At 41.8% G+C, this 22,139-nt stretch overlaps 1 protein-coding gene across 1 annotated transcript; it reads right to left on the minus strand.

The window, feature by feature from the left end:
* Positions 1–245: 245 nt before the first annotated feature.
* On the minus strand, positions 246–1,433 carry LOC137954890 (xylose isomerase-like). The gene is made up of 2 exons (XM_068801787.1): positions 1,173–1,433; positions 246–1,067 (listed from the first exon to the last, which is right to left on the minus strand). The coding sequence occupies exons 1-2, from the start codon at positions 1,431–1,433 to the stop codon at positions 246–248; spliced, it is 1,083 nt and encodes a 360-aa protein (XP_068657888.1).
* Positions 1,434–22,139: the final 20,706 nt, after the last annotated feature.

Genomic DNA, 22,139 nt, shown 5'->3' on the forward strand with positions numbered 1-22,139 from the left:
CTGGAAGATTATGTGTGACCCACAAAGATAAGGCCACGAGCAGGCCTCCTCCCTTATATTCACATTATTGAAGAAGAGTTCTATTTCAACTCATATTAGACTTCTAGTAGATTGTGTTATCTTTTCATGATAGACTTTTCTTAGAGAGTTAGAGTTGGAATGTAATTAGGAGTTTGAAAGGTTTATTGTATAAAGACTCTATCACTTCCTCTACTATAAATAGAGGTGTTATAATTTGGAATTAATCAAGTTACACATCTCCTTCTTGAGTAAATCTCTCTCTTTTCTAGGTGCACATCTCGGTTCTGACCCAACTCATCCAATTCACCCTCATCAATAAGTTTTGCAATACTATGAAGCCCTCGAGCCAGGGTATCCATCCTAGATATATGAGCAATGAATAAATATTTTGGATCTGTAATCTCTTTCCGAAGTTTTGCATCAAAGTTGAATCCCCCAAGTGGCAGGCCTCCCTTTCTAACCACACATAGCATAATCAGAGTGGCCTCTCCAATGTCCACGAGGAATTGAATAGTGTCCCAACAATTCTGAGGGTCGCCGATGTTTGCATCAATGTTGCTAAGCAACCCACTGATCCTTGCAATTTCAAGTTCATGGAAACAATTGTGTTTGGATAGGGTAGCATGGTTACACTCACTGTTGGGTTCAAATTCCCCTGAAAGACCATATTTTAGGAGAAAGCTTGCTGGAGTTGCAGCATCCCACTCATACTGGTGCATAGTGGGTTCTTGTGGTTTAGTTCCAATCAAAAGAGTACCAATAAATCCAATTTTCTGCTTCCAATCAGCCGCAATTTTAAGAAAAGTTGCCATATGATCCAACTCCCTTTTCATATCTGTGTGTAAGAGAGATTGATATCCTTCCCTTCCACCCCAAAAAACATAATTTTGTCCTCCAAGATAATGAGTAACCTCCATGGCTGTCTTGACTTGCACTGCAGCCTTGTCAATTGAGTAACGACCCCACGCACAGTGACTGTGCTCATCAACAGCAAAATATAGCCCCTCACAAAAAAATTCAGCAATGGAAAAGATTTTGCACTCCCACTGAAATGAAACGTTTCCACTAACAATGCCCTAACAGCAAATAAATCATCCACAAAACAACCAAGCCACCCAAAAAAAAAAAAAAATTCAGAGGTCCCAAAAAACATTTTCCAATGGGTCCCGGCATTCTCCAAAAAAATTCAGCTCGAATTGCATATCCCCAATCTGAAATTCCAGCACTTGGGCATTGTTTCGCTGCTTCACGAACAGAGACCCTTCGTCCACAATTTTCGAGCAGCATTGCTGCTCCTCAGCCCCTCTAAGCCACATCAACGCCCTGAAAAACTTATTTTGATCTAAAATTTGAGGGAGTTTCTGACCTTCTTTGATCCTAAGATCAATCTCATTCAAATCTCTCCAACGCATTCCAGCAGGAAAATTAACATACACACCGGTATTGTGCTCATAAACAGAAAAACAGAGTTGCTTAAAAAAATTTTTGCCGAGACGCTTACCCCCTCCCCCCCCTCCCCCCCCCTCCCAAAATTTGAATTTGGGTTTGCGCTGGTCTGCCGAGAAGTAGATTGCGAGTGGGATGTGTTGGCTGAAAATCCAATCCCATCAGAGTTGTTTTCGAGTGCACTGACTGAACCTCCTCTTCCTCCAGTGGCCCACAAGAGGACGTCAATGTTAGGTTCTTCCCTTGCCATGGATTGAGTCACCCTTCTTTCCTCTCTTCCCTCCATGGATGATCTTGACGTTGGAAGAGAACCCTTGTTTCTTGAACGAGTAATGGTGGAACTCAATTTAGAATGAAGGAGCTTTGGAGGAAGCTCAACCTTGGACCTCAAAGGGAGAATCCGACCTTGATCTCTGAGGGAGAATCAGACCTGTAAAATATAATTTTCTCAATACTTGCCTCTCTTTTCCTTCACGTCCCCCTAAATAGGGTTGAGGACGAAAATACAAAGATGACCCATTAGGTCAAGTGGTTCACGCCATATTACACTGAACCAACCCAAAGTAAACCAAACCAAATAAAGTAAACCAAACCGAATTGAAAATTACATGAAAAGTATATTGACATAATTTAATTCCTATGCCTATGGATAACTCGTGATGCTATGGAGTCCATAACAGTCAAGGTGTCCCTGCTGGAGGATTTTCCATTGCCTGTTCAAGAGGCATTCTGATGCCCCTTTTTCCCGTCGCCCTTTCTCCCATGTGCTCCGCACCATGCCGGCTGCCAGATTGACGGACCCCAGTGGAAAGGTGTTGCGGTTGGGTGCCCACTGAACATTCTCCGACATGAAAAACACCTCTTAGGGGCTTCTCCGTGATAAGGGGTTTGGGAAATACCCCTCCGATTTCCTAAAATCGCCACCATCTGATTGCAGAAGGTCTAAGTCCAAAATCGGATTCGTGTCCTTCTCAACAATTTCCATGGTTTTCGGTGTCGGATTTGAGGTTGCCCCCAAACCTTCCGCAGGTGCTTCGGCCGGTAAACGGGATGAAAATTTTGATTTTTCCGGCCCTTGGCCTGTTGTCCCGTCCGAGATAGCTTCTGCTACCTCTTGTGCGCATATGTGGTTGCAGATTTGAGGTCGTGTGACCTGTTTTGCTGCAGTAGCGAGTTCCTCCCTTACATAACGTTCAATGGAAACATCAAACCATGCTCGTATTTCTTCCAATTCGTTACCCATAGCAATCCATCTTTCTTGGGATATAGAATAACCCATTGTGTTCCCGCTCTGATACCAGTTGTTACGGTCCCAGATCTGACACAAGGAATCGTTGGGAGGATCTTGGATCTGCCACGGGTTACGGGTATGCCATGCATTACTATAGGGATAGTAGGAAGACATGGGGAAGATGAAGATCAATGGAGGATGAGAGAATACATGGGTTTTTGAGGAAAACCCTAACCTCGAGATCAAGAAGGTGATCTCAAGCCTGTTTACGCTAGATTTAACCTAATTCTTAATGTTTGTCCATCTCATTACTCTTATCCCTTAAATAGGGTTCACCCTGTTAGGGTTTAATAAAATATTAAAAAAAATTCCCTATGAATAAAATATTGCAAAAATATCCTTATGAATAAATAATTCCAAAAATACTCATGTGACCTAAAACTAAAATAAAATAAAGTAAATTAAAGAAAACAACTAAAATAATAATGTTATTGTGTGCATAACACCATGACAGAACAAATGAAGGCATCCATAAAACATTGCATCGCGTTTGGGCAGTTTTTTATTGGTTGCCCATGATGACCACCAATGCAATATATGTCATAGTCTGCCATGTATGTCAACGCAACAAGGCCGAACACTTAAGTCTAGAAAGTCTAGGCCGATATTTCTATGAACTTCGTCGATGGTCTTCCCTAGACATCCGGCAAATAGCTATTATTTATGGTGGTCAATAGGTTCTCCAAGTATGCACATTTTATTCCTATGGCACACGCATATACAACATCCCGAGTGGCACAAACCTTCCTAGAGCCTATGGTCAGCTTGCATGGCATTCCAAAATCCATTGTTAGTGATCGGGTGCGGTCTTTACCAGCACTTTCTGGCGAGAACTTTTTTGTCTGACCGGCATGAAGCTGGAATTTTCATCATCATATCATCCTCAGACAGATGGCCAAATAGAGGTGGTAAACCGCACCATAGAGATGTATCTTCAGTGCCTTGTGGGCGATTGCCTCAAAAACTAGGTTTAGTGGCTACTGTGGGCTGTGTATTGTTACAACACTTCCTTCCACTCCGCCTTGCAATCCACTCCAATCAGGATTCTATATGGCAAATATCCTCCTTGGCTTCTCTCTTATACTCCAGGTTCCACCTGCGTGGAAGCAATTGATCAAGCCCTCATGGACTGCGACCAGGTACTACAGAATATTATAGATCGCCTCCTGTGAGCACAAGTTCGTATGAAAGATTTGTACAATAAGGGGCATAGAGATGTCTCACACGAGGTGGGTGACTACGTTTGGTTACACCTCCAACCATACAGACAACACTCCATTGCAGGACCACCGCGCCATAAAATCTCACCAAAGTACTTTGGGCATTTCCCCATTATTCAACGCATGGGACCAATGGCATATCAGCTGTAACTTCCAACCACAACCAAGCTACAAGATGTGTTTCATGTCTCCCTACTAAAACCCTATAAGGGCTCTCCACCCCCTACCACTCCGTTCCTTCCTCCATTGGACAATGGACATGTCATCCTTACACCAGCCACAGTGTTATGAGCCAGATTGGTTAATGACCAGTGGGAGATTCTTATCCATTTGACAACCACTGAAGCCACCTCAACTACATGGGAACAGTTCAAAAACTTCAAACAGGTCTACCTAGCTTACGAGCTTGAGGACAAGCTCTTTCTCCAAGGGGGGGCAAATGTTGACTCAATAGCTAACCTAGTCATCCAAAGGAGGTGCACTGAGTCACTCAGTTAATTTCTTTATTTCCATATTGTTTTAAATTCGTTTTTATGCTTGATTTAAGTTAAATTACCATAGGGGAAAAATTGTCAAATTAAACCCTAACACTATGTTGGTGTCAACCCTACTTAGAGGGGAAGGAGAATGAGAAAAGGCAAGTCTTGAATTAGGTTAAACAGGGTTTGGAGTTCTCCTTGACAAGCTCTAGGGTTTGGAAGTCTCCTTCACGAGCTCTAGGTCCAGGTTCCTTGTTGAATCTGAATTTCTTTCTTCTCTCTTTTATTTTTTGTTTTACCTTACTCTTGACCGAAAACAAGGAGGGATTTCTTCCTCTTTTCCAAACTCGACAAGAGGCTTTTAGCCTCTAATCCATGCAAAATAGAAAGAGAGGATTTGTCTCTTTTCTGAAAAAAAGATAGAGGCTTTCCCCCTATACTTAGAGCAGAAAAGGCCAGAGGTTCTTCAGCCTCTAATCCAGCGAGCAGCAAGATTAGGGACTCCTAACCTCTGATCCATGGACTGCCCAAGTTAGAGGCTTTTCAGCCCCTAACCCGGACAGCAGCAGGAAGGGTCCTAACCCCTCTCAACCGTGAGAAGGAAGGGGCCATCCCCCTCCTATTCGAGAGGAGCAAGGGCTTCCTAGCCCCTTACCAAGAACAGCAGCCTTGCTGCAAAAAGGAGGCTCTTTTCCTCCTAACCGAGATCAGCAGCTCTCTTACAATGCCGGATTTACAAATCTCATGCTGAGTTACTCAATTCATGGCAAGGGACCATAACATAAATCTGATGTCTTTGAAACGTTCAAGAGATGGAGACCAATGGTTGAGAATGAGACAGGTTTGAAGGTGAAGTGTGTTACAATGTGGAACCCACCATGGTGCTCGAGCTGGTGGGACCCACCATGAGGATGTAGGATATCAAGAAGAGTCCAAGAGGACGTGGGAAACCAAGAAGAGTCCTCACCCAAAGCAAGCACAAGTTAAGGAATCAAGAAGCACAAGCTGAATTGAGTTAGAAGACTTGAATATCAAGTGGGACCCACAAATATCTCACGAGCTGGCACTCTTATCAAGAGGCACTGGGAGATTATGAGGGACCCACAAGGATAAGGCTATGAGCTGGCTTATTGTTATGCCCCATTGGGATGGATCGATTCACCCAACGTTCTTCTCTCGGTTCCTAATTGGAATACGTTTGAGAAGAAGGGTTGAAGTTCTTGGAATCCCAGATCTGATATAGGGACTCGTAGGCAGGCCACCACCTGAACCCGTAGGCAGACATGGAGAGGAAGATGAATATAACCAAGCTTTTGAAGGAAGCTTGCACCTTGGACCTCAGAGAGGGAGAATCCGACCGTCTACACTATTTTTTATTCAATGCTTACCTTCATTCATCACCCGACGTCCCTATAAAAGATTAGGGAATGCACACCAACAAATACAAAAGAAAGGGCCATAAGTTTGAAGGAAATTACAAAAATACCTACTAATTGCAAAAGTTGGAAATTACATAAGCTACCCTCTACGTCTACTAGTTAATCTAGATGCTATGGAGTCCATAACATCACTCCCCTCCTGGAGAACGAGCTTACCCTCAAGCTCGAAGGTAGGTCTACTTGCCCATGCTGATATTTCCATCCAGACACAAATGGCAACCATGGTATCTGTGTCAGCCCTCATGACTACAAAAGTAGAGCATCCAACCAGAGGATCAAAAAAGATTTTTTTTTACCCAACTCTTCTCAAATTTTCGGATCACCCACTTGGAGTTTTATGTGTTCTGTCTAGACCTTCTTGGTCGTGGGCAGCAGCATCTGCCTTCTCATTTTCTTCTGCCTAGCCACCACTAGCACCTTGTTGGTCACCTGTAGCTGCAGAGCTTTTCTTTTCTTTTAGCGGTGCTTGAACAAGAGCGTGTTACTTTCCACCAAAGATAACCCCAAAAATGACGGTGACGAGGAGAACCACCACGGAGACCAGAATGCCAATAGGAAGGTTAGGCTGACACCCTCCCATCGCAATGACATCAATGATCTTGAAATGAGATGCTGCGAAGAAAGGAATATCTGAAATCTGGTAGATCACATCAAAGACCTTCTGATGAACAGCGAAAATTCCACCAGATGCGGCAATTGCCTCTTCCTGCTGCGTTTCCATCTCCAATTCAAACTGAGGCTTCGATGCAGTCACCCTGATAGATTCTACAGTCTCCTCATCCCCCTATAGGAATAGATTGTCAAAAAATACCCCAGCTTGTAGCGTCCCTATCTCAATTCCAATAGCACAACCAGGAGTAGAGTCACACGCAGGCTTATCAGTCGGCGGTGCCTCCCATGCACCATCCTCATCAGCAGCCCAATCTGCGGGCTTCTTAGGTTCGATGTCATCAATCTCCTCGGTTTCACCAACCAACCATCTGTCCGGCTTCTCGGCCTCCTCATCTTCAATTGTAATTGGGGCAACTTCATCCCAATCGTCAGGTTTTAGAGCTCTAGGATCTGGAATCTTAGTTCTCTCATCCCCATCCTCAGGATTCATAGCATCTGGATCGTGTATTGTCTTAGGTGGGATAAGTGGAGGCCCCAATTCAGCAGCAGCAGGACCCACATTCGCTGGTTCAGTATACTATGGGCAGCACTGATGTGTCAACAACTGTCAAAAGGACAATAGCACCCAACTTCCAAAGTTGCAAGTGGTCCTGAAATTCAGAAATTGCATTACTATGATAGATAGAAATAATTCTAATATGCAAGCTAACCACTAATTTTTTGACAGCAGCACCATAAGAAATCTGCACAGCAATAAAAGCCCAGGTGTGAACTGCATAATGATTAGGGTTGCCATCCTGTCCGTGATAGAAATTTTTGAGATTGTCACAAATTATGGCAAGATCCTTTTCATAGTTCCTCAGTAACTGTTCCACCGCCTTTCTCTCATGAGTACCACCAAGCTTCTCCATAGCTATATACACTGTTGAATCCCCTATCTCCAAACCTGTCCTCTGGATGGATGGAGGGCCCCTCTTCTCAAAAGTTTGCACGAAAATAATAGGACGTTGTATAAGTCCATTGCCAAATGAAGCAACCTATTGAAATAGACTGTTACTGCTGGAACAATGACCAGAAATAGCCACGCTGGTGCAGTGTGCATCCACAACTAGATAACTTGTCCCAAAAAAATTGATATAATTCCTCCGCAAACTAAATGTCAGCACCCCGATGTCAATTTGACTAGCCAAAAGAATTCTATCTCCCTTCAACAAAGAATATGAAACATGTCTTGCATCCATGTGTGCAGCCAAAATTGGAAGAGGCTCAGTGCTACTGTTCTCAGTTGTGGAAAAGGAAAACAACTTCGAACAAAAATTTCATGGCCGATCAGCATACATGGGATCCAAAAAATTAAACCCAAGGTGTGCAGATTGACTAGTACTGCTGGAAAGAAGAAAAAGAACAAACACACTAGTTCTGTTCTCATCAACATTAATAAAAAATTTCACCCATCGCATTTTCTCTACCGTTGCCAGAAAACCCAAAATTTGTCCGTCATGCATTTTATACAGGCAAACCTGAATTCCAGCAAAAATGTTTTGTTGCACAGCTTCACGGAACAGAAACCCGCCGTCCTTAATTTGAGGGCAGCGTTGCTGCTGCCCAGTCCCTTGGAACCCCAACAACCACCCGGAACAAGTGAATTGACCGTAAAATAGATGACGTTTCAGAAGCTTACCCCAATTGCGTTGACGAGGGTTCCCCACCGGACTGCCAAAAGCGAGTTTGCGACTGAGAGTGAGAATCCGAAAGCCAAAGCCCACCGAAGTTGTTTCTGATGGCACTTCCTCTTTTTCCGGTGGACTCTTGTGTCTGCTGGTGCTTGTAGATTTTCTGAGACAGAGGAGGGATGGCCGAACTGATTCGCCGTGACCAAGTCAGATCGAAATGCTTCTGTCTGCTATGCGGGAAGATTTTTTGCTGGCTGTGAGAAGGGGATTTGTGAGGTCGAACCCAAATCAGGCTGTACCGACGAGATTTTGGCAAAAAACCCTTCCAATTTCCAAAAATCTGGGTCCCCACTGTCTGATTTTGGAAGTTCGGAAAGCTTTTCTGAGACAGAAAGCTCTCGGATTTGATGCGTTTGTTGTTCAGGAAGACCTATGGCGTCTAGTAAGAAATGTTTGGATGGTGAACCCCCTTCCATTTTTTTCGACGTAGGTGGTGCTGAATACCCTGCCGACTTTGGACATTCGGAGTTCCCAATTGCAGATATCACTGTCACTGGAGAAATAGGGGGCTCTCTGATTTTATTGGGTCTGTGTTTCAACCCAAAATTCCTCTAGTTGCTTCCGACAATCGTTTAGAGAAGAAGAATCGCAGATGATGGTCCACTCTGATACCAAGTTGGTATGCCCCATTGGGATGGATCAATTCAGTCGATGTTCTTCTCTCGGTTCCTGATTGGAATACGTTTGAGAAGAAGGGTTGGAGTTCTTGGAAGCCCGGATCTGACACAGGGACTCGTAGGCAGGCCACCACCTGAACCTGTAGGGAGACATGGAGAGGAAGATGAAGATAACCAAGCTTTTGAAGGAAGCTTGCACCTTGGACCTCAGAGAGGGAGAATCCGACCGTCTACACTACTTTCGATTCAATGCTTACCTTCATTCATCACCCGACGTCCCTATAAAAGATTAGGGAATGCATACCAACAAAGGCCAATGAAAGGGCCATAAGTTTGAAGGAAATTATAAAAATACCTAATAATTGCAAAAGCTGGAAATTACATAAGCTACCCTCTACATCTACTAGTTAATCTAGATGTTAAGGAGTCCATAACACTTATCCCTTATATTCACGTGAATGAAGAAGGACTCCTAGTTCAACTCAAGTTAGTCTTCTAGTAGTTTAGTTTGAATAAACTTATATTAAAGAGAGTTAGAGTTGGAATGTAATTAGGATTGAAAGACAAGTTGTATAAGGACTCGACCTCCTCCTCTACTATAAATAGAGGTGTTGTAATTCAGAATTAATCAAGTTACACATCTCATTCTCAAGTTACTCTCTCTCTCTCTCTCTCTCTCTCTCTCTCTCTCTCTCTCTCTCTCTCTCTCTCTCCTTGCTTGGCGCAACCTCTCTTTGGCCTTTTATTTTTTCTTCTCTTTACCCGAGAGTTCTTCTTCCCTTTTCTCTTTTTTCTTTCTTCTTTCTCTTGCTCGGAATTATGGAAAAGGGATCATAAATCCAACATGGTATCAGAGCATTATATTTAGGATCCCTCTTCAAAGGAATGCTCTAGAGAAGTGATGATCAACACCACTCAAAGAAGGCTCTTTGAACACAAGCCGAGAGATAAGTGTTCAATTTTTTTTTATGCTACTGATTTTCGAATTTAGATGATGATTCAAGGATGAATATGTGAATGCTTTCATCTTATTATGTTATGGATATGCATGCCTCTCTAACTAGAAGGAGCTATCAAAATAGTTTTATCTGTTTGGGAATTCTGTTTACCGAGACCAGTCCATTATCATACTATGGAATTATGTTTTTGTGGGATAAGAGTTCCCTGATATAGAAGATTTTTATTGAGCCTCTTATGAGTGGTTTTTGAAAAAAAAATAAGAATAATAATTTAGCATTGATGCTAAATTTTTCTCATACATCGAGTTGATTGAAGAAGTGCTACTTGGTGTTATTATTAGAATTTTTTTTGAAGAAGAGCCTATCATGGTTGACAAAAATATGAATAACAAAGGTGATATACTAAGAATCACCACCATACCCTTACGTGGGTATCAAATTTTATGAGTTGGTCCACATCGGTACGGAGGTTTCTTATAACAAAAAAACTACTTGGTCACCTCATTACCCGAGGACCCCCTGTTGATGATGATGATATTTTTTATATGTGTTGGAATATATGATGTAATTAGGGTGGCACTGATGTAATTAGTTTATGTTTCCTGCTTTTTCTTCATTACTCGGAGGAGGGATTTTGATAACATGATTGAGAACGTCACGAGTGATGAGAACCCTCCAAACCGGTTGTGACCAGCTACGGTAATTGCAAAGACCTCTTAGTGGAATTGTAGTAATTCAGAGTATGTCACTCTTATTACTCATATTTCCACTCTCCATGTTGATGCAAATCAACTAGTAAGGTCAATTGTCAAAGGGGCTCAAATAACAATTACACAACGTAATTTGAAGCAACCGTAGACCAATTTAGCCACCAAAACTAAGTAGAGAATATTTTCATGAGAATAAGCACCTAGGTGCTTTTGTCAAGTGATAACAAGAACCAGCCACTACTCAACTTCTCTTATATTTATCAAAAAAATATAGAGAAGAGAATAGATGCAACTCTTATCCTTAATCCAAACTCAACCACAAAACTGAGAGCAACTTTAGACAAGGCCTTTCTTGGCAAATTGAGAGCAATTTCTTGGCAAAAGAAACTCCAACTCATGAGAATAATTCAACAAGACAAAAGAATTAATTGCTGAAGTTCAAACACAACAAATAATAGGGATAAGTGAGTGCTGGAATTTCATCAAACATATAATGGGCATCCAACAACATGACACACTCCCATTAGTAGCATTAGATTATAGAATTGACAACAACATATGCTGGAATCCCATATCAACAATGTCTGATTCCCGTTACATAAAGGTAACTGAATCCAAATAACAAACAAAAAAAGTAACCGTTGATCAATCATGTAATTGTACTACAAGATGATCAAGACTACAATATCCTTTTAGTCATACATGATAGATCTTCACAATTTTTATGAAGATTATCTTGCCTTGACATGAATCAACAATTCCAGAAGAGAGGAAAAAAAATTGAAACCGTAAAGAGAGAATATGAAAAAAAATGAAATTTTACCTATCTCATCATGGCAGAACTCCTTCTATACACAACTTCTTGAATGGATGACACAACTACTTGAATAGGGATTCTAACCTCCAAGCTCTGATACCATGTAGAAGTTAGGACCCCATGAGAATGACTCTAGGTTAACGTGGAAGAAGAAGGAGAGAAGAGAGAGAAGAGGGAGAAAGGAGAAGGACGTTTGAGAGGAGAGTTTGGATTAAGGGAAGGAGAGAATGCGTCAAGAGAGAAGAGGGGGTGGCTGGACGTTTTTCCAAGTAGAGGAGAAGGATTGAATGCCTTACCTCTTAGCTAATGCTCTTATTTATAGTGTTACAAAGCCCTTAGGGTTACAACTCAATAAATTAAAAGTCATACTAAGACAATGTATTCACATCTCCATGCCATCCTTATGGAACATACCATAAATAACCACTTTGCCAATCCTCTGACGTGTGGGCTTCCAGCCTTGAGCTTGTGGGCTTGAGCCCAGCTTCCAACAATATGAAATGGCTGAAGAATGATACTTTGGTAATTGGTTGGCTAATAAATAGTATGGAAGAACATGTCTCTAGTAATGTTATTCATCTTGACACTGCTAAACAAATTTGGGAGACATGTGTTAAACTATACGCATGCCCGGATACACTACATAGACCCTATGATATTCTCCAAGGAATGTTGAATACTAAACAAGGAGAAAATATTCATGAGTACTTGGCCTACTTTTGAGGCTTTCTTCAAGAGTGGAAGTTAGCTCAGCCCTCCACCACTGATATTTCTATCCAATACAAGCAGAAGGAAGCATTAATTACTGCTATTTGTCTTGCAATTGTTAAACCTCATCTTGAGATTACCAAGAGTCAACTTTTGAGTGCTTCTGTTATCCCAAAGTTTGATGGTGTGTGTGCAACACTACTTCGTATTCTAGACACTTCTTCCTCCACTACTGATGTATCATCCGCTATGCATTCTAATCATAGAGGATCATCCTCTGACCACAGCCGAGGCCGAGATAAAGGTTATAGAGGGGGCAGAGGAAGAGGTGGAAGGACCGGTGCTGATAGAACAGATGAACCCAAATGTACTCTGTTATGGACTCTATAGCATCACGAGTTACTAGCAGGCGTAGGAATTAATTAATGTATTTTCAATTTCCATGTAATTGAATTTGGTTTGGGTTGGTTTAGGTTGGTTTTGCATTTATTGGTTTGAACCATGGTCTCAAGGGGTCAGAATTGTATTGGGCGTCCTCAACCCTATTTAAGGGGATGGCTAGGTTAATGAAAGGTAGCAATTGAGTCTACTTTAGCCTAGAGTAAATTAGCTAAACAGGTCGAGAGATCCTTCAAGCTCTCTCCCATTTTTTTCCCCAATTCCTTTCCGAAATTCTTTCTTCATCATTCCATCATTGTACCTCAATGTCAAGCAAGGCAATGGAAGGAAGAGAAGAGAGGAGGGTGACAAGATCCATGGGTCGTGAGGATCCTAACAACATGGTATCAGACAGGTCCACCCTCGGTGACTCATTTTCTCCAGAGGATATATGTCAAGTGCTTTCAGAACTTCAACAACAATCCACTCTTCAAGGTACTGAAATTACTCACATCCACAATATATTACACATGCTGGAATCCTCTCTCCAGACAGTCATCCGCCAACTTGTTGCAATTCAATCGACAACGCCACCACCAGCCACCACCTTTCAACCCCAGCCAGTACATCACCCACACTTCATGCCACCACCACCTCCACCACTGCGCCAGGAACCTGTTCCCAACACTAATCACGCACAAAGACCAACTACGGTTTCTAGGTACTTCAAACTCAACTTTGCTACATATGATGGCTCTAAAGATACTTTACTATGGTTCACGAAATGTGAACAATTTTTTTATCATCAACAAATGGTGGATATGGACAAGGTTACACTGGCTGCCAACCACCTGTTCGATGAAGCGCTCATGTGGTTCCATCACTACCGAAATGTCCATTCCACTCAGGATTGGCTACACTTTAAAAATGCTTGCCAGATGAGATTTGGACCTCCAGCTAGCAGCAACCCAGTGGGAGAATTGATTAACTTTAAAACAGACTGGCACCTTAGAATTCTACCAAAAAACGTTCTAAGAAAGGTTGGCCCAAGCCAGTGAATTTGTTCCTCCTCACCTACATGTTTAGATTTTTAATGCTGGATTGACTGAGGCGGTTAGATTGGAAGTGGAATTACTTGGTCCGATAGACTTGGACTCAACCATGAATTATGCCAGAGCTGTGGAACACAAACAAAGATTTCTAAAAGAATCTTTAGGCAGAAAACCATTTTGGAACAACAGAATACAGGGTACTGCATTTGGCCAACATTTTGGCTCCTCTGCCCCTAACTGAGCAGACCAGTTTACCCCCCACACTCTTCCACGTAAATTTTTGACTAGACAGGAAATGGAAGCTAGAAAGGCCAAGGGCCTATGTTTTAATTTTGATGAACAATTCCTTTCAGGACATACCTGTAAACGTTTATTCAGTATTGAACTTTGGGAAGAAGGTACAGAAGAGCTTCCTGAAAATGAATTTGTTGAAGAGGAACAACAAGAACTAGAACTCTCCCTCCATTCCATGCATGGCGTGCGTAGTTCTAATACAATGCAGGTAAAGGCCAAGTTACACCACCTCATGCTACTTGCTTTAGTTGATTCTGGCAGCACACAAAATTTTATCAGTGAACCCGCAACGCAACAATTGGGATTGGAAATTCAACAACAAAGGGGTCTCTCGGTTTCAGTGGCCAATGGGGCTAAAATTTCCAGTGTGGGGTTATGTGCAAACACTCCTTTTACCATTGAGGGACATTCATTTTAGGCGGACTTACTGGTCATTCCTTTGGCCGGATTTGATTTGGTGCTCGGGGTCAAATGGCTTTAGTTATTAGGCCCTATATTATGGGACTTTCAGGCTCGAACTATGACATTTACAGCACCACAGGGCTAGATTACATTACAGGGTATTGTGGCACAGGTACCTGATACACTTCACACCTTACAGCTACAGAACACTGGTGATGGTCAGTTAGCGCCGTTACTTACAGCATTTGCAGATTTATTTAATGACCCTACAGGTCTACCACCAGTGCGTCACTGTGATCACCACATTTGTTTAAATTTGGGAACTGATCCAGTAGTGGTGCACCCTTATCGTTACCCACATATATAGAAAGATGAAATAGAAAGACAGTGCATGAATATGCTCGCTCAGGGAGTGATCCAGCCCAGTCGGTCTCCCTTCTCCTCACCTGTGTTACTAGTATACAAAAAGGATAAAACATGGAGGTTTTGTGTTGACTATAGGCAACTCAATTTGAAGACAATTAAAGACAAGTTCCCCATTCCAATGGTGGACGAGTTGCTGGATGAGTTACATGGTGCTACGATTTTTACCAAGTTAGACTTGAAATCGGGTTATCATCAAATTAGAGTTCACCCAACAGATGTGGAGAAGACTGTCATTTCGAGTTCCTCGTCATTCCCTTTGGTCTCTCCAATGCACCCTCCACCTTTCAAGCCCTCATGAATGAGGAATTTTCCTCGCTTCTATGCAACTATGTGTTAGTATTTTTTTATGACATCCTGGTCTACAGCAAGAATTGGGTCAAACATCTCCAACACCTCCATCGGGTATTTACCATTCTACGCTCTCATCATTTGGTTTTGAATAAATCCAAATGTTCTATGGGTACCTCCGAAGTGGCATATTTGGGCCGTCATATTAGCTGTCGGCGTGAAAGTTGACCAAAGCAAGATACAAGCGGTAACAGATTGGCCGATTCCCACCTCCATCACCGCATTAAGGAGATTTTTGGGCCTAGCGGGATATTACAGAAAATTTATCCAATCTTATGGCCAGATAGCAGCACCACTCAACAACCTTCTCAAAAAACATGCATTCAACTGGTCTTCTTCAGCGGATCAGGCCTTTCAACTCTTAAAGGAGGCCTTAGCCTCAACGCTAGTACTGCAATTACTAGATTTCGATGAAGACTTTGTGGTGGAATGTGATGCATCCGGGGGGGGGTATAGGGGCAGTGTTACAACAATTGGGACACCTCATTGCTTATTTCAGCTGCCAATTGGGACAACACCACCATAAATTAGCTGCATACGAGAGGGAACTGATTGGGTGAGCCAAGGTTGTCCAACATTGGCGACCTTATCTTTGGGGATGACAATTTCTCATTCGTACATATCATTGCAGCCTCAAGTATCTTCTTGAACAACGCCTCACCACATCACCACAGCAACATTGGTTAACTAAAATCATGGGCTTTGATTTTACTGTTCACTATAAGCCAGGTAGTTTGAATTTGGGGGCTGATTCTTTGACACGTCGAGATATTTCAGCAACACAAGTTTATGCTATCAGTCACCCACGTTCACTTTTGTTGGATTCTATTCATGAGGAAACACATCAATATCCGGAACTCATGTCATTATATCAGGATATTCAGCAAGGGACATCAGCTCAGCATTGGACTATTCAAGATCGTCTTATACTCTACAAAAACAAGATTTTTATGCATCATACGTCCCCACTTCTTCCCACCATCCTATCTTCTATCCATGATAGCAGACATGAGGGTCGACAGAAAACATATTTCCAAATCAGTTGGGATTTTTATTGGAAGGGCATGAAGAGCACAATTGTTGATTATGTAGCTGCTTGTCAGATTTGTCAACAGAACAAGGCCGAATCTTTAAGTCCTGTCGGCCTACTGCAACCTCTGTAACTACCGTCTCAAATCTGGTCTGACATTTTAATGGACTTCATTGATGGCCTTCCACTTCATCCTGTAAATCAGTGATATTCGTTGTGGTAGATCATTTTTCAAAATATGGTCACTTCATTGCTTTGGCGCATCCATATATTGCCGCTCAGGTCGTTCAGTTATTTATGGACAACATTGTCCGATTACACGGAATTCCCACATCCATTATCAGCAACAGGGATGCCATTTTTACCAGTATCTTTTGGAAGGAATTATTCAAATTACAGGGCACCCAATTGGCATTTTCGTCTGCATATCATCCACAAACTGACAGACAAATAGAGGTCATCAATCGCACGATTGAAATGTATCTTCGTTGTTTTGTGGGGGACTCACCTAAATGGATAGTTTATGGCAGAGATCCACCTCGTCTATTACCATATGAACCTAGGGCATCCAAATTCGTCACTTTGGACCAAGCGTTAGCTGAAAGAGATGTTATGATCACTGAGGTATGTACTCATCTCCAGGAGGCCCAACACTCTATGAATCTCTATTATGATAAGAAGCACCGTGAGGTATCTTATGCCCCAGGAGACTATGTGTGGTTAAAGCTTCAACACTACTGCTAGCTGTCCCTAACTACCTCCAACCGCCATAAACTGTCTCCAAAATATTATGGTCCATTTCAGGTGTTGGACAAAATTGGCCTCGTGGCCTACTACTTGAAGCTACCAACTAAGGCAAAGATACATAATGTATTTCACGTATCCCAACTAAAACCATTCCAAGGTGACTCGCCCCTATTGCACACTCCTCTACCGCCTCTCCATGAGGGCAGAGTCCTTTCTACTCCACTTCAAGTATTGAAAGCATGCCACATTCAAGGTGATTGGGAAATTCTCGTCCAGTGGGCAAATGCAGACCCCAGTGACATGACCTGGGAGGCGTTATTAGCATTTCGACTTCTCTATCCTTCATTTGAGCTTGAGGACAAGCTCTTTCTCCAAAAGGGGGTAATGTTATGGACTCTATAGCATCACGAATTATCAGCAGGCATAGGAATTAATTAATGTGATTTTCAATTTCCATGTAATTGAATTTGGTTTGGGTTGGTTTAGCATTTATTGGTTTGAACCATGGACCCAAGGGGTCTGAATTGTATTGGGCGTCCTCAACCCTATTTAAGGGGACGTGTAGGTTAATGAAAGGTAGCAATTGAGTCTACTTTAGCCTAGAGTAAATTAGGTAAACAGGTTGAGAGCTCCTTCAAGCTCTCTCCCATTTTTTCCCCAATTCCTTTCTAAAATCCCCTTTCCGAAATTCTTTCTTCATCATTCCATCATTCTACCTCAACGTCAAGCAAGGCAATGGAAGGAAGAGAAGAGAGGAGGGTGACAAGATCCATGGCTCGTGAGGATCCTAACATACTCATTGTAAATTTTTTGGCCACACTATACATCAGTGCCGATAGAGGGCATGCACTTACTGTGGAAAATAGTGTCATTATAAAGAAATATGCTATAAAGCAAATGAAAAATCAGAATTGACTAGGGCTAATCGAGCCTTTATGAGTGAGACAAAAAAAGAACATTTCACAACAATAGCTGCACAGAAAAATATTATTGACGAAGAGTATGAGCTATTTCAGAAAATGAAGACCATGTTAGGTTCCTCTCCCAGTTCCTCCGCATGCCACTACTGCTTTAGGTATGCTATCTGCCTCATCTTCATCCTGGATAATTGATTCAGGAGCCTCCAAGCATCTTACATGTAACAAAACTTTATTACATTCTCTATCTCCGAGTCTTTCACACAAGTTTGTTACCATAGTTGACGGTTCTCAAACCAAAGTCCAAGGGAAAGGTTCCACTTCTGTCACCCCATCACTTCCGCTCACTGATATTTTTTTTGTTCCTACTTTTCCTTTGAACCTATTATCTGTTAGTCAGCTCACAAAATATTTTAATTACTCAGTTACCTTCTCACTCACTTCATGTGTTTGTCAGGATCTTGTAACGAAGTAGGTGATTGGTGGAGGCCATGAACAAGGGGGGCTTTACTACTTGGACATGCCAAAAATCAATATGGTTTCTACTACTGAAAATGAGACACGTTTATAGCACAATCGGTTGGGACATCCTTCTGTACAATCTCTTCATTATATGTTTCCTTCTCTTAAAGTCAGGTCAGAATTTCGTTGTGACGTCTGTATTGAGTAAACATCAAAGGAGTACAAACTCTCCTCATCCAAAAGTCAAAAGTGATATTCCATTTTCGTTAATACATACTGATGTTTGGGGGCCCTTAAGTGTCTCTAATATTTCTCAAGCAAACTATTTTATTACTTTTAATGATGATTTCATTTGCACAACTTGGTTGTTTGTCTTTAAGGAGCGTTTTACGATACCATACATTTTTAAATCATTTCATGCTATGGTACTCACACAATTTGGTCAGAAAATAAAAAATTTCCGGTCTAATAATGCCAAAGAATACATTTCCAAAGACCTTGACTCTTTTTGTCAAGAAAATGGCATTATCCATCAAACATCATGCGCCTACACTCCTCAAAAAAATGGTGTAGCCAAAAAAAAAAATCATCATATTCTTGAGGTAGCAAGAGGTTTGTTATATGCCATGAAAGATCCATACTTTTATTGGCCTCATGCTGTCCTTACAACTTGCTTTCTTATTAATCGTCTGCCATCTACTGTTCTTGGCAATAAATCTCCCTACTCTAGATTATTACCGAATGATGATCCATTTTCATTACCATTGAAAGTCTTTGGATGTCAATGTTTTGTTTATAACTCACTGCCTAAACACAACAAACTTGATCCTAAATCTATCAAGTGTATTTTTTTGGGATACTCTCACACACATAAGGGTTATGTTTGTTATAGTCCTAGTCTTCAACATTTATTTGTGTCCAAGGATGTAACATTTTTTGAAGACTACTCATATTATTCTGATAGCGCTCTTCCTGGTCTATCCTCAGTACCAAGTTCCCCTAGACTGGTTGTGCCTCGTGATACAGAAATCATTCAACCCCTAGAGCAAGTGGCCGACACCACACCTGTCGAGTTAACAGATCCACCAGAGGTAAGTCCTTCATCTCTAGTTATTTTTGGTCCTCAATATGATACTCGCCCTATATCTATACAAAAAGAACCTCGATCATGCACTCAACCTTCTACTTCTCATCCTATTTCCAATTTTGTGTCTCATCATCGCCTCTCACCTTTATGTTGTCAGTTTCTTTCTTCTATTTCTTCCATATCTGTTCCACAGTCATATCAGAAGGCTCTACAACATCTAGGATTGAAGACAACAATGAATGAAGAAATGAAGGCCCTTACTGACAATCATACTTGGTCATTGGTTCCTCTTCCCACAGATAAACAAGTCATTGGTTGCAAGTGGGTTTATACTAACAAACATAATCTGGATGGGTCCATTGCACGCCTGATGACTCGACTGGTGGCCAAAGGTTATACTCAGTGCTATGGAATTGATTATGAAGAAACATTCTCTTCAGTGGCAAAAATGAACTCAGTACGTATATTATTATCTCTGGCAGCCAATTCATCATGGCCAATTTATCAATTGGATGTCAAAAATGCATTTCTTAATGGTGATATTAAAGAAGAGATTTAAATGCAACAACCACCGAGGTATGTGCTTGAGGGATAGTCTGTCTGCCGCCTTAAAAAATCTCTATATGGTCTAAAGCAATCCCCTCGGGCATGGTTTGAGAACTTTAGTCAAGCCATCAGACGGGCTGGTTTTCACAGTTGTTCTGTTGATCACTCAGTATTTATTGAAAATACAATGAGAGGTAAGGTGATTCTAGCGGTATATGTTGATGATATTATTATAACTGGGAGTGATTCCGAGAGCATTCAGAAAACAAAGGAGAGAATATGTGCTGAATTCAAGATGAAGGATCTTGGATTACTCAAATATTTTTTGGGTATTGAAATATTACAATCATGTCATGGGATTGTCCTATCCCGAAGGAAGTATGCACATGATCTACTGGAAGAAATAGGAATAATGGGACGCAAACCAGCAGACACTCCTATGGATGCAAATACGAAATTATGTGGAGGCACTAGAGAAGATGTTGATATTGGAAAATATCAAAGACTAGTGGGGCGACTTATTTAATTGTGTGTAACAAAGCCGGGTATTTCATACGCAGTAAGTGTGGTAAGTTAATACATGCACAAGCCACAACTTAGTCATTGGCAGGCACTTGAAAGAATACTACGATATCTGAAAGGAGCTCCTGGAAGGGGGTTGCTCTATAAAAACCATGGTCACTTCAACATCGAAGGATTCTCAGATGAAGACTGGGATGGATCTCTAGATGACAGAAAATCTACTTTGGGATTTGACAGAAAATCTACTTTGGGATTTTGTACGTTGGTTGGAGGGAATCTGGTTACATGGAAAATCAAAAACAAAATGTAGTAACATGGTCGAGTGCAGAAATAGAATACAGGGCCATGACACACACTGTAAGTGAACTCATATGGATAAGATCTATTCTCACTAAATTGGGATTCTACAAAGAAACTCCAATTGATTTGTATTGTGACAATCAAGCAGCTATACACATTACATCGAATCCAATCTTCCATGAAAGGACAAAGTATATTGAGATGGCCTGCCATTTTATATGAGAAAAGTTCAAAGCCAGTTTCTTATCTCTGAAAGCATATTTCATCACAAAATCAAGTTGCAACATTCTCACCAAACCGGTCACTCACAAGATTATGTCAACCATATGCAACAAACTGGGCATTTATGATGTCTTCTCACCCCCAACTTGAGGGGGAGTGTTACAATGTGGGACCCACCATGGTGCTCAAGCTTGTGGGACTCACCATGAGGACGTGGGACATCAAGAAGAGTTCTAGAGGATGTGGGACACCAAGGAGAGTCCTCACCCAAAGCAAGCATGAGTTAAGGAATCAAGAAGCACAAGCTGAATTGAGTTTGAAGACTTGAAGATCAAGTGGGACCCACAAATATCTCACGAGTTAGCACTCTTATCAAGATGCGCTGGGAGATCATGAGGGACCCACAAGGATAAGGCTACGAGATGGCTTATCCCTTATATTCACGTGAATGAAGAAGGACTCCTAGTTCAACTCAAGTTAGTCTTCTAGTAGTTTAGTTTGAATAGACTTATATTAAAGAATTAGAGTTGGAATGTAATTAGGATTGAAAAACAAGTTGTATAACTCTACTATAAATAGAGATGTTTTAATTAGGAATTAATCAAGTTACACATTTCATTCTTGAGTTACTCTCTCTCTTTTTCCCTTGCTTGGCACAACCTCTCTTTGGTCTTTTATTTTTTCTTCTCTCTACTCGAGAGCTCTTCTTCACTTTTCTCCTTTTTCTTTCTTCTTTCTCTTGCTCAGAATTATGGAAAAGGGATCCTAAATCCAACAAAGTGGTTGCAGTCAGATTGTTAAACACCTAGCTAATACTACCCAAAAGACTGGCCAGGTAGGTAGCAGAACGCCAAGTACTTAACCCCAGGATCATAACAATACTCCCACCGTTATGGGCTAAAGTCCACGACAGCCACTCTAGCGACCCGGACCGCCTTTTTGCGCTACACAGGTCTCTAGGTCGCCCCCTCTAGGTCGCCAAACCCTAAACAATGAGCTGCCTTTTTGCAAGGGGGCTGGGAAGCCCTTGCTGCTCTCGGACAAGAGGGGGATGGCCCCTTGCTGCTCACGGCTGGGAGGGATTAGGACCCTTCCTGTTGTTGTCCGGGTTAGGGGCTGAAAGGCCTCTAACTTGGGTAGTCCACGGATTAGAGGTTAGGAGTCCCTAATCTTGCTGCTCACTGGATTAGAGGATGGAGAAGCTCTGATCTTTGCTGCCCTCGGTATAGGGGCTGGAAAGCCTCTATCTTTGCTAAAAAACAAGAGAGATAGATCCTCTCATGCTGTTGTGCCTGGATTAGAAGCTAAAAGCCTCTTGCTGAGCTCGGAAAAGAGGAAGAAATCCCTCCTTGTT

Source organism: Aristolochia californica, unplaced genomic scaffold (genome assembly GCF_029961685.1).
Source record: "Aristolochia californica isolate CCGP_79_NKW_82.1479 unplaced genomic scaffold, dmAriCali1.0.hap1 SCAF_2, whole genome shotgun sequence".
NCBI classification, from domain to species: domain Eukaryota; kingdom Viridiplantae; phylum Streptophyta; class Magnoliopsida; order Piperales; family Aristolochiaceae; genus Aristolochia; species Aristolochia californica.

Coding starts and splice junctions, on each gene's coding strand:
- LOC137954890 (XM_068801787.1), bottom strand. CDS start 1,433: ATGCGTTGGAGAGATTTGAATGAGATTGATCTTAGGATCAAAGAAGGT. Junction 1,068..1,172: donor GCCGGGACCCATTGGAAAAT/GTTTTTTGGGAC, acceptor GTTTCATTTCAG/TGGGAGTGCAAAATCTTTTC.